Below are 12,725 nucleotides of genomic sequence, written 5' to 3'. Positions count from 1 at the left end.
TAAAATAATTATAAAACGTATTGTTTCATTTTAGTGGAAGACGTTCCAAGTTTGCGAGTGTTTAGACTGAACCATCCTGGTGCTCGGCAGTGTGTCACTGGTGATATTCAGCTTTAAACCTGTGGTGCCATTCTCAGACGCAGTGCACAGAACACCACACCGGGCATGAGAACAGCAGATTCTCTGTTTCAGAAGGAAGTCTGTCAATCCTCAATTTGGCACTGCATGTGTGTACGTTTTATACATTTTTATTACTACTGCCCACATTTTTTAAATAATGCAAATGATTTTTTTTTTTTGTTGAAATGATGTTATGATCAGTGCTGCAATAGTAATTATGTAATTCCAGTGATGCAGCCATTGGTAGTGATATCTGCCAATATCGCCGCAGACTCACAGATAGTTATGTCTCTCAGTTTTCCCTCAGTGTGTGATGGAGAGTCATTCTGAAGCTTGGGGACATTATGATGAGTGAATTAGTATCATTTCATTGTTTTTATCTCAATCTCAGTCTTTGATGCCCTGAGCTGAAACGTTTTTTTTTTTTTGTCTCTGAGTCATGAGAAACCACAGAGCTGTAGGAGTTTACCGTATCTGGCTGGCAGTGATGCCTGCGGTTTGCGCTGCAGGCAGGGAGGAAGAACGCTGCCAGCTCTGCCCGGTGAGGGCTGCTCCTGCCCGAGACTGCGCTGGGATGGGAGCGGCCGGGGCGCCCCCCGGGCCTGCCGTGATAGTATGTAAATGCCAACTTGCTTTACGCAATCTTTGCATCCTGTAGTTCATTTTTTGACCGAGCCTCAAACCTATATATAATCCCCCGTCTGAATTATTACAGACATTCAGTCTTGGTTCACATAAAGTGAAAACATAAAACATGTATGTCCACTGAAGCTGACACATCCCACGTCTCCCCTGGGAAAGGCTGGCTCTTCCAGACACATTACAGAAAACAGACTGCAAACGATCAGATTATCGTTAGGCTAGACTGAAAGTGACGCCAGTGCAGGAAAAGCTGTGCTGAAAAAGCTGTAACTGCATGCCTGTGCTCATACTGCCTCACCTTCACAGAATGAGATCGTTTTCTTGGTTTTCCCACATTTTGTGTGAGATAAGCAGCTTCTGCAATCACGTCCCCTGCAGTTCCTCTTTAATCTAGCTGTTTAAAGTGTTTTTCTACGCTCCATGTGCTTGCGGTCACCTGCAGCTGTGCAGAGAATGAAAGGGCAGATAGGCCTTCCGCTGCTCACTGCTGGACTGGAAATCCTCAGGATGGAAATTTCTGAGTTTCTCTGTGGGTGAAACTGCACTGTGAATTGCTTGCAAGCACCTGGTATCCCATTTGAATGGGGTCTTTTTTTTGTGTTGTTTCTGTCTGAGGTCATAAAGCAGCTCTGAAATGGCTGAGACTCATCTGGAGGTGTGAGGTTTCGTCAGGATCAAAGGTCACACAGACCACCTTGGGCTTCGAGTCCACAGAGCGGTGTATGTCAGAGCGAGAGCGAGCAAGACAGTTTCAGTCAGCCAGCGGCTCAGACAGACGGCAAGCTTTCAAGTTCAAATTCAAGTGCATTTATTGATGTTATGTGTTGTGGGTTTGGTTGGTGGCTGTGCTCTTTGATGGGGACCTTTAGGGACTCCATGTTAGGTATGACGGCTTTAAGCAACTCTGAAACATCTTTAACATTTAGATGTTTTATATCTGTGTATGGAGTGCCACACATAAGTAACCGTGTAAGAGCACAGCATTTGCACATCAAGGACTTCCTCCAGGTGTGTTTGTCCTTTTTATTCACATCCAGTGTCTGGTTTTTCTTGTTGGGAAGGTTCTGCATTGTGAGGATGGTTTTCTTTGCCTTCTGAGTGGCCTCATCAGTGTTTGCAGGAGCAACTCACCATGTTGCTGCCTCCTCTACCCGAGAGGGAAATGGTCGCTTCTTTTAATAATCACTTGCCCTGCCTGAGCAGTATTCAGAGCAGTGGGTTGCTGTTATTTTCCAACACTGCGGACAAACCAGAATGGCACCATTTTTAACCAGTTTACATGCAGCTAAACCTGCTCAGCGCCGTCAGCCTGTGCTAGCCTCCCGTCAGCAGCACACGCTCCTGCTACCGAGAGGAATTCCTCATCATCATAATCTTATCACAATCGCAGTAACAAACACAAACCAAGAAATGACATCGAGAAAAAAAAAACCTGATTCGAGAAGTGTTCAGGAGGAGGAGCGACGGCAAACGTTCCAGCGCTGAAGCCTGCGCTCACGGCCAGGTACCGCACGCGCGCTCACGCACGCACACACACGCGCGCGCACACAGCAGACGACTCGCACGCCAGCTCGCAGAGGGTCGGCTGAAGAGATTTCCTTCTGGCAGAGACGGTGCTGGGGACAGGTGCGTGTCATAGAGGACAGTGGAACCTGAAGCCAAAGCAGCTGAAGAGACGAGCAGGCCGACCTGCTACCGGGTGGTCTGGTAAGTGTGACATCCTCTCTGATCAGACTGCAGCCATACATATTATCCAACAGAGTTACTTTCCATTTAGAAAGAGGTTACCAATACAACACTTCTTAAAAAATATTTTCTCTAGGCTTAAATTTCTAGTTAATTTAAATTTAAATTATATTGCTTTAAGAATATTTTTTTTACAATAAATCCATATTATAGAGATGCAAGATAAAGATGTAGACAAATGCTTTTGTATAGAATCATATTTATTGAACATAAAAAATGTGTGTAAAGATGATACTGTTTTCTCAACAAAAACTTGCTGTATTCTGTGAGTTATTTATGCAACAATCAGAGATGAGTAAGAGAGAATGTAAGTGTGTGTCCTGCACTGTAGAGCAAAGGCTGAAAAGGAGAGGAATCTGACTGCACCATGGCAATCACGTAGCTGCAGATAAACCTCACATACCCTTAAATCAATGCATAAAGGGATCTGCCAGTCTACAGCCAGCAGAAGCAACACTTTAAGGTTTAAACAGAGATTTGTGTTTGCAGTTCTTTTTTCTCAGTGCTATGGCTTTATTGCGATTTTTGTTGCCACTATTGTCTTTGCTCCTCTCTTAACTTCCCGAAAAAGCGCGTGCAGCAAAAAGCACAATGGGTACAGTGTTCATCTGCAACAGACGATTGCTTTACTGAGGTGATCTGTACCTGAAAGTAACACCTCTACGGTTCTGCATTTGAAAAGACTCACAAAAGTCAAAAAAGAGTTTTTAATTGAGAATGGTCATTGGTGTGATATATTTATTTTTTTATAAGTATTTTTCTTTTGTTTGTTTTTTAAGTAAATTAAATTACTTTAAAAAACTAAATGAATTGAATTGATGAACGGGACCCGTCCACGATCACAGATTTATTCAACGTATTCTGTATAGTATAATTACTAAATATTAGTATAATTACTAAATATGGGAGCTGAGGACTACAGATTTCTTGTAAGTTTTATTATTAGTAGTAAAATCCAATCACCTCTTTTAGTACACTTATATATACAGGACCTGCCACTGAAATGCTTACTTTGGACAGAACTTTTTGATAGGCACACAATTTGATTAAATGTGTGTGATAATGCTTGCTCATGATTCTTGGCAAAATGAGTCACTCTTCTTAAAGAGTTTGTTCGCAGTCTGACAGAAGTAATTTGAAACTGTGATGGTACAGTTACAGTGGTTTTATCTTGTGTGGCTAAAAACCAAGAAAGAAAAAAGAACTTCCCCCAGGGCTTCAGTGCTGATAGTCTTAGTTCCGCAAACAGGGAAAGGTCACAGTTCCAAAGGAGGTATGAGGAAATACTGCTGCTTTTGACCACACAATGTACCTTAGCTCATGAGCAGCTTTCAATGCAGCTCCGGGCTTCTCGTTATGTGCTGCGGGACCTGAAGAAAGACTTCACTCAACGCAGCTGGGCGGCTCAGGGACAGGAAGTGCGGTTCATTTCTTTCTTCTTCACACAGATCAACATCTGAGCAAGTTATCATTTATAAGCATCTAGGGTCAACTGTTGGTCAGCTAGAGATAAGGGTATTTTTTAAGGGTAAAATTACATTACACTATATGCGTTTACAAAGATCTTTATACTGAAACTATGAGACTGTCACATGAGAGCAGGATGGACCAGGTTTGCTTGCAGACACCTTGGTTGATTTGACTACAATTGCACTATTATTTCTTTGTGCCACGCATACTTTCCATACTCTGCGTAACCGCACCTGCTGACAGGGCAGCGCTGAGTGCTGAGCCAGACTCACTCAGCGCGCCCCCCGGGCACGAGGCTGGCGGACACAGGCAGCACGCTCGCGGTGTCCACCCTCGCCCCCTCCGCTGGTGTGACCCCGGCCTAATGCACACACTCGTCACAGGGAAGCACAGAGTAACGTTCGGATACAGGCTGTGACTGTAACCTCTCTTCACAGCGATGTACACAAAGAAAGGCTGGATGCTTTCTAATGATGGTCCAGAACGAGGGCTGTCCGTTCAGTCTGATCTGCAGTCAGTATCCACAGCAGTCTGTAAAGGCAGATAGGATGCTGCAAGGCTTGATCTTTCTTTCTATTTTTGTTCAGAACGTGGTCTGAAAAGCATGTTTCATTCAAAAAATACAGTATTTAATTTTATATGTTTGCTCCAGAAAGCACATATGGGCTGGGAACTTAGACCTTCACAAAGAACCCAAATACTGTTAAGAGCTCTTATGAACACACTTTCTGCAATTCAGACAGTTTGAATATTCAAAGTAGGAATGCTATGAATTCAGCTTGTTAATAGGCAAATCACATTTTTGGTGCATCTCAAGCTACCAACATTTTGAGATTAGAAATGGTAATTATTATTTTAAAAATTCACCATCTATTTTTTTTACAGTAAATGAACACAGACACATGCGTGCACAGGCAGTAACAATATTAATATTTTAATCCAATCACATATTTCAAAGAATGTAAATACTTAAGTAAAAATACTTTGGCTTTTCTGTTGATTTACATATGTGTAGATTGTGTAGCTGTGAAGATTGTGTATAGAATACCATGATATGATCTGATATGATCTATGATATCATCGATACTTTCAAATGCATTTTCTGCAGAAGACGACGCGGCGTATATCCAGTCTGTGCCAGCCTCTGCGGTTTGCGTGCGCGGCAGCGCGTCGCGTGCGGACCGTCACCGTGCTGGGGACACACACACACACGCAGTGCAGAGGTGAAGGCAGAACAGGAAGAGAGGACATGCAGGTGCAAACACAGAGGTCAAAAATAAAAATTCACTTTACATTTAATATCCCAACGGTGAAGGAGCTCTGCTGTAAATTTAAAGCTTAAACTCACTAAAAATGGAATATCATTTGTTTCTACAAGTTGTCAATAACATGTAGCCAACAGGTATGTTGTATTTTAAACAATAGTAATGGTGAAGGTTTACTGGTGTACAGATATAGTGCCAACTATAAATAATATCTTGGTTAATTAAAAACTTCTGATATCCCATACGGAAACAAAATATGTTGTAATGCGTTGAGAAATGTGTTGTACAGCTCAAGAATATATTGCAAAACAATTAAAATATTTTAATCAGAAATGTATTGCAACATACTAAACTGGCAATAATTTACATTTGTTTACATTTGATAAATATTGATTTAGCTTTAAAAAAATCTGCTAAAAATATTCTTGTATCAGACAATTTCATTTCATTTTTCATTTTTCATTTTTCATTTCATTTTTCATTTCATTTTTCATTTTTCATTTCATTTTTTCATTTTTATTATGTTACTATTATAAAATAATATTTATAAATAGTAATGTCAGATTTTAGTATTATCTGATTTTTTTATCAGTCACCGCAGTGAACAGGAGGTAATCGCACAGAATCCCATCTCACTCCAGAAAGAGGGTTGTGTAAGGTGGGAGCTGGTGGAGCAGTCAGTAGAGCGGAGTCTCAGACAGGCGGGTGGGACAGGAAGCAGGCTGTGGGACAGGAAGGACCCTGCGGTCTGCTTCATCAGATAAAGATCTGTGCTGCACCTCACTCTGCATCCAAATAAGCACCGCTAACCTGCAGCTCCTCCGTCAGCTTCGCCTCTCTCTGCTGAATTTGGGTCATTCAGGCGCTGCACAGCGTCTGAGGTGTGCAGTCAGCACCTCGCATTGCTGTGATGCAGCCTCTCTGCAGCTCAGGCTGCGATCAGCGCAGCCACGCAGACGACCCTGCCCCACGCAGACGACCCTGCCTCACACAGACCGACCCTGCCCCACACAGACGACTCTGCCCCACGCAGACCGACTCTGCCTCACACAGACGACCCTGCCCCACGCAGACGACCCTGCCCCACGCAGACCGACTCTGCCTCACACAGACGACCCTGCCCCACGCAGACGACTCTGCCCCACGCAGACGACTCTGCCCCACGCAGACGACCCTGCCCCACGCAGACGACTCTGCCCCACGCAGACCGACTCTGCCCCACGCAGACCGACTCTGCCCCACGCAGACGACCCTGCCCCACGCAGACCGACCCTGCCTCACGCAGACCGACCCTGCCCCACGCAGACCGACCCTGCCTCACGCAGACGACCCTGCCCCACGCAGACCGACTCTGCCCCACGCAGACCGACTCTGCCCCACGCAGACCGACTCTGCCCCACGCAGACCGACTCTGCCCCACACAGACGACTCTGCCCCACGCAGACCGACTCTGCCCCACGCAGACCGACTCTGCCCCACGCAGACGACCCTGCCCCACGCAGACCGACTCTGCCTCACACAGACCGACCCTGCCCCACACAGACGACTCTGCCCCACACAGACCGACTCTGCCCCACACAGACCGACTCTGCCCCACGCAGACGACCCTGCCCCACGCAGACGACCCTGCCTCACGCAGACGACCCTGCCCCACGCAGACCGACCCTGCCCCACGCAGACCGACTCTGCCCCACGCAGACGACTCTGCCCCACGCAGACCGACTCTGCCCCACGCAGACGACTCTGCCCCACGCAGACCGACTCTGCCCCACACAGACGACTCTGCCCCACGCAGACCGACTCTGCCCCACGCAGACCGACTCTGCCCCACGCAGACGACCCTGCCCCACGCAGACGACTCTGCCCCACGCAGACCGACTCTGCCCCACGCAGACCGACTCTGCCCCACGCAGACCGACCCTGCCCCACGCAGACGACCCTGCCCCACGCAGACCGACTCTGCCCCACGCAGACGACTCTGCCCCACTGATAATTTTGAAATACTTTTTTTTTTTTTTTTTTTTGAATGTGTTAAAAAAAATCAATTAAACACAGAGATACATCTTACCTGATAATAATCTGCTAGTACAGTGAAAATCTGAAATATTGTTGCTAGACTTTTGCATAGAGGAAAAATATTTGTTTTTGTGACTAATTAAAAAAAACAGCCATTGCATTTCAATCATGAGAAAAATTTATGAGTGACTAATTTCAGTGAGCTTTGATTTAAGTGATTATATCATATCATATCATCATCATATACAACAGCAGTAAGGATTAATGGTAGAACCACCCCGTGCATATAACCTTGTAGAATGCACCGACGAATGTTTTAAATGCAGTCTGCATTTAATGCGATCTGCAATTCAGTAGGCTCCCCTTTAATACATAATATACTAAGAGTATAATTATTTTTTTTTTAAAAATCATTTGAGTCACCAAACAGGAGAAATTATCAAGATGCCCGTTTGCAAGGAAGGAACTGAAAAATTTCCAAGCACAGAACGAAGTTTGCTTTTAGAAATGGGGTAAAAAAAAAAGAGATTTCAGGATATAAATATGTAATTTGTTTTTTTAAGAAATGTTGTAAGTGGTGGTTATTCTTTTGGTTATCAGTTTTTGGTAAGACTCTCAGTTTCTGTGTATTTGCAGTGATTTACGTGTACTTTAAAGGAAGGTAGTCTGATGGTGAGAAGCGAGACTGAAAGGAGCATCAAAAGCCTGAGCGGGTCTCGGTGCTCCTGACAGACGCAGCCTTTGCTAATGAAAATAGGACAATTCAATCAAATGTTGGTTCTGAAAGTAGGACACCAAGAAGAGCCACCTGCTCACTTTCATCATGATTTCAACTACCAACAACCAGAATGCCTCCTTTCCCACGATCTGGCCCTCGCCAAACCTGCGAGAGTCTGTTTCCACATATTTCTGCCACTTTGAAGTCAGTCGGTTTTATGAGTTTGCAGAGGGGGCTGTGAACGACTGATCGTTCCCTGAGAAGCCAGAGCAAAACACGAGCAGCAGTTCCTACCTGTGTGAAATCTGAGAATGAAATGGCCTCGCTGCGCTGCTCTCTGCTCTGCCTCTCCTCTCCAAACACTCTCACAGACACCCCGCTCGCACTCTGTAGTTAGTGACCCGTATTAAATCCCACCCAAATGTGTACATTTGTGTAACACACGCATCCCTTTTCCCACAGATCTGACTTGAAGGGCAGAGGATGGAACTCACTCCCACAGAGCCGTACGATCTGTACGATGGCTTTGAGGGTTTGTGTGAGATGCAGCGTAACGATGCGTTGCTGCAGGTCGTCAGACCCTACGTGCATTCCATCATCTGCCTTCTGGGGCTGCTGGGCAACATTCTGGTGATCGTCACATACGCCTTTTACAAGAGGGCCAAGTCCATGACGGACGTGTACCTGCTGAACGTGGCGGTGTCGGACATGCTGTTCGTGGTGGCCCTCCCGCTCATCATCTACAACGAGCAGTACCACTGGGTGATGGGCACCTGGGCCTGCAAACTGCTGCGCGGCGTCTACAGCGTCAACCTGTACAGCTGCATGCTGCTGCTGGCCTGCATCAGCGCGGACCGCTACATCGCCATCGTGCAGGCCCGCAGGTCCTTCCGCATCCGCTCCCGCACCCTGGTGTACAGCCGGGTGATCTGCGTGGCCGTGTGGGTGCTGGCTCTCTGCCTGTCCATCCCAACCTTCGTCTACAATGAGGTCTACAAAGACAAACCCTCCGAATTCAGCCCCAACTACCACCTGGAAAACGTGACCTTCCTGGACGTGCAAGAGGAGGACAGCACAGACGTGTGCTACGTCAGGTTCGAGACGAACGACACAGCACGGCTGATGAAGATCCTGGTGCCCAGCACGCAGGTGGCCGTGGGCTTCCTACTCCCCCTGCTGGTCATGGGCTTCTGCTACTCCAGCATCATCTGCACCCTGCTCCATGCCAAAAACTTCCAGAGGCACAAGGCGGTCCGCGTCGTCATGGCGGTGGTGGTGGTCTTCATCGCCTGCCACCTGCCCTACAATGCCAGCCTCCTGTACAACACGGTGGTGCTGTTCGAGCAGCGGGAGTGTGCGGACGAGGAGACCATCGCCATGGTGCTGACCGTCACCGAGACCCTGGCCTACTTGCACTGCTGCGTCAACCCTGTGCTGTACGCCTTCATTGGGGTCAAGTTCCGCAACCACTTCTGCAAGATCCTGGAGGATCTGTGGTGCCTGGGCAAGAGGTACATCTACACCAGGCGGTCCTCACGGGTCACGTCCGAGATGTACATCTCCACTCGCAAGTCCACCGAGGGATCCTGCAACGAAAACGCCTCGTCTTTTACCATGTGAAGAAACGTTACTGCAAAGCGTGTGCGTGAAGGTACTGACACTGCATCCGGCAGTGCATCTGCTTCAGATTGGAAGAAATGGATACCCAGAAAAATAACTGAACCCACATTAAACAAATAGAAAATCTGGTGGAATGTTGGATACTATCTTATATTTTGTACAATTAAGGAATATTTTACAACACAATGGGTTAATCCAATCAAAAATCTGAACATTTTACACAATGCCCTCTTTTATAAGCATAAAAGGACCATCTTTGTTTATTGTATGACTATATCTTCTTATTACACGAGTCATGTTGCTTCTCTGTGCTGCAGATTATCAGCTGTGATTTCAGTTAGACCTCTAACAGCGTGCACTTTGACATTTTGTAGCGAAAGTCAAGTATGTGTTCAGTGTGACAAGCCATTTATCTCAATTAGGCCTTGTGCAAAGAGAGGGTCTGCAAGGTGGTGTTAGTACAGTTGAGGAAAGAAATTAAAATGTCATATTTGTAAACAAAAGATTATTATAATGACTTACATATTCATTAGCATACACTGATTATCTTTAGCAATTTTGCTTACTGTCTCTTGCATATATTTTTAACTTTTTTCAGATTACATTACATTACTGTCATTTAGCAGACACACTTTTCCAGAGTGACACACGTTACAATTTCTTCTTCTTCTCTCATCCATTTAAATAGGCAGATATTTAATGAGGGTTAAGTACCTTGTCAAAGGGTACAGCAGCAGTGCCCCAGTAGGGAATCAAACCAACAACCCTTCAGTTACACGCCCTACTCATAGTCACCGCTGTGCTACACTGCTGCCAAATTTTTCCAGATAAATATCGTGGGCCGTGAAAACACAGCTTTCTGAGGACCAAACACATGCCAGCTAAATCCCCTTTAGAGAAGACACCCCCTGAATTATAAAGAGCACAGCATTAGGGCTCAGATGCATGGAGAGGCCATGTCTGACTGGCTGTGTATAATGCCATAGTTGGATTTTTCTGAATATATATTTTTGTATAGATACACGCTGTACGTGACATGCCATATTTTGCCATTAAGCATCACATATGATCATTTGAATGTGTTTGTATTATACCTGTAATGATTGATGAATAAAAGTTATCATTTCTAAATGCTTCATGACTTATTTTAAACACTATGTCAGGCCTTATAAATCTTTAATAAAACGTATTTATTTTTTATAACGTTATTGATTTAGTGTTTAAGATAATGTGTTAGATGCTCTAGCATTCATTTCCTGCTGTAATGAGACTGGGTGATATTTGATTGATAATGGTCCAGGCAGCTCCTTTCACTGTGGGCAGGATGTATGGGCTACAAGCACAGGTAGGTAATCTACAGATTGCTGTTATGTAGCCAACTATACTGCATAGGGTTTTATGCTGAAGCATCACAACTCTCCTGGAATTCTGATGCAGTTTCCTTGTTAAAGACACATATATTATAGTGAGGGTAAAAATCATGATGTTAAATCTCTGTACAGTGCTGTAGACCAGCGTTTCTCAAACCTCTCCTGGAGTACCCCCTGCCCTGCAGGTTTTAGATCTCTCCCTGCTCCAACACAGCTGATTCAAATGATCAGTTTGTTATGTATCATCTCCAGCTAGATAAGCCTCCTGATCCAGATCCAGAATCAGCTAAATGTAATTGAAAAGATGAAACTGATCCAGGGTCACTGTTTACATTCTCCAGCACTGTCGTATGATGTGCCCCGGTTGACTGCCCTCTGTTTTGCGTGTTGGTAGTTTGGCTGGGCATGTCTGTTCCGGTACCTTCTGCGTTTTCACTCCGTGAGTCAGTGCCGATATATCAGGAAACAGCATGCATTTTACTCACTCGCCCGAAGGATGTGACTACCACATAAAGTCCGAAATCAGACAACATGGCAGCACTAATGCTGCTTTATTAACACTATATAAATATATATATATAAATAAACATTAATAATATTCCATGCCGTACTCCCAGGCATCACAACTAAAAAGCTGTTTCCAGTGAAAAACAAACTACAGAGTGGATAAGGGAATACAACGAGAGGCTGAACAGTTGGTGCGTTTATGTCATATCTAAATCCCTTGCCCACTTTAAAGGGGGAAATTCATGTTATTTAAACACAGCCTGACACCAAATGTGTCAGCCTAACATAATGGTATGAAGACAGGTTCATTTCTACTCACACTGTAGATTGTTTTGTCTGAGAATATGCTGCCCTGGTGTGTCTGTCAATTAGGAAAAATTCATACATCTGATTTCCTCTTAGCGGCCTGTAGGCTGTTCGCATGACCATCTCTCTGTATGTGATGTCTTGTGCGTAGGATATTCAGCCTGTGAATAAAGGTGAATAACGGTGAACAAAGCCGGCTCAGTTGTTACATGAAAACGACTGTGTAAACTTGGAGTACCTTACGAACCCTGTGTGGCTCTGGCCGTCACACCTCTGCTGCTCCACCCCTGAGGGGACTTTCCTCTGTTTGCCTCACTGCTTGCTGCCTTTCACTTAATGCGTGAGCGCACGTATGTGTGAGTGTGTGTATGTGTGTGTGTGGTGTATATATGAGTGTGTGTGTGCATGTGAGTGTGAGTGTGAGTGTGTGTGTGTGTGTTTGTGAGTGTGTGCGTGAGTGTGTGAGTGTGTGCGTGAGTGTGTGTGTGTGTGCGAGTTTGTGTGTGTGCGCGTGTGTTTGTGAGTGTGTGCGTGTGTGTGAATGTGTGTTTGTGAGTGTGTGCGTGAGTGTGTGAGTGTGTGAGTGTGTGCGTGAGTGTGTGTGTGTGTGCGAGTGTGTGTGTGTGTGCGCGTGTGTTTGTGAGTGTGTGCGTGTGTGTGAATGTGTGTTCGTGAGTGTGTGTGTATGTGCGAGTGTGTGTGTGTGTGTGTGTGTGTGTGCGCGAGTGTGTGTGTGCGTGAATGTGTGTTCGTGAGTGTGTGTGTATGTGCGAGTGTGTGTGTGTGTGTGTGTGTGTGCGCGAGTGTGTGTGTGCGTGTGCGTGTGTATGTGTATGTGCATGTGTGTGTGTCTGTGTGTGTGTGTGTGCATGTGAGTGTGTTTGTGTGAGTGTGCGTGCGTGAGAGTGTGTGTGTGCATGTGTGTTTGTGTGTGTGAATGTGCAT

General features: G+C 45.5%; 1 protein-coding gene across 1 annotated transcript; it reads left to right on the top strand.

The window, feature by feature from the left end:
* The first annotated feature begins 2,350 nt into the window (after nt 1-2,350).
* On the top strand, nt 2,351-10,633 carry ccr6a (chemokine (C-C motif) receptor 6a). The gene is made up of 2 exons (XM_036550041.1): nt 2,351-2,469; nt 8,440-10,633. Exon 2 carries the CDS (start codon nt 8,461-8,463, stop codon nt 9,595-9,597), a length of 1,137 nt encoding a protein of 378 aa, XP_036405934.1. The 5' UTR covers nt 2,351-2,469; nt 8,440-8,460; the 3' UTR covers nt 9,598-10,633.
* The last annotated feature ends 2,092 nt before the right edge of the window (nt 10,634-12,725 follow it).

Source organism: Megalops cyprinoides, chromosome 17 (genome assembly GCF_013368585.1).
Source record: "Megalops cyprinoides isolate fMegCyp1 chromosome 17, fMegCyp1.pri, whole genome shotgun sequence".
NCBI classification, from domain to species: Eukaryota; Metazoa; Chordata; class Actinopteri; order Elopiformes; family Megalopidae; genus Megalops; species Megalops cyprinoides.
Note: the sequence above shows the minus strand (reverse complement) of the source record. Positions and strands in the feature narration are given on the sequence as shown.

Coding starts and splice junctions, on each gene's coding strand:
- ccr6a (XM_036550041.1), top strand. CDS start 8,461: ATGGAACTCACTCCCACAGAGCCGTACGATCTGTACGATGGCTTTGAG.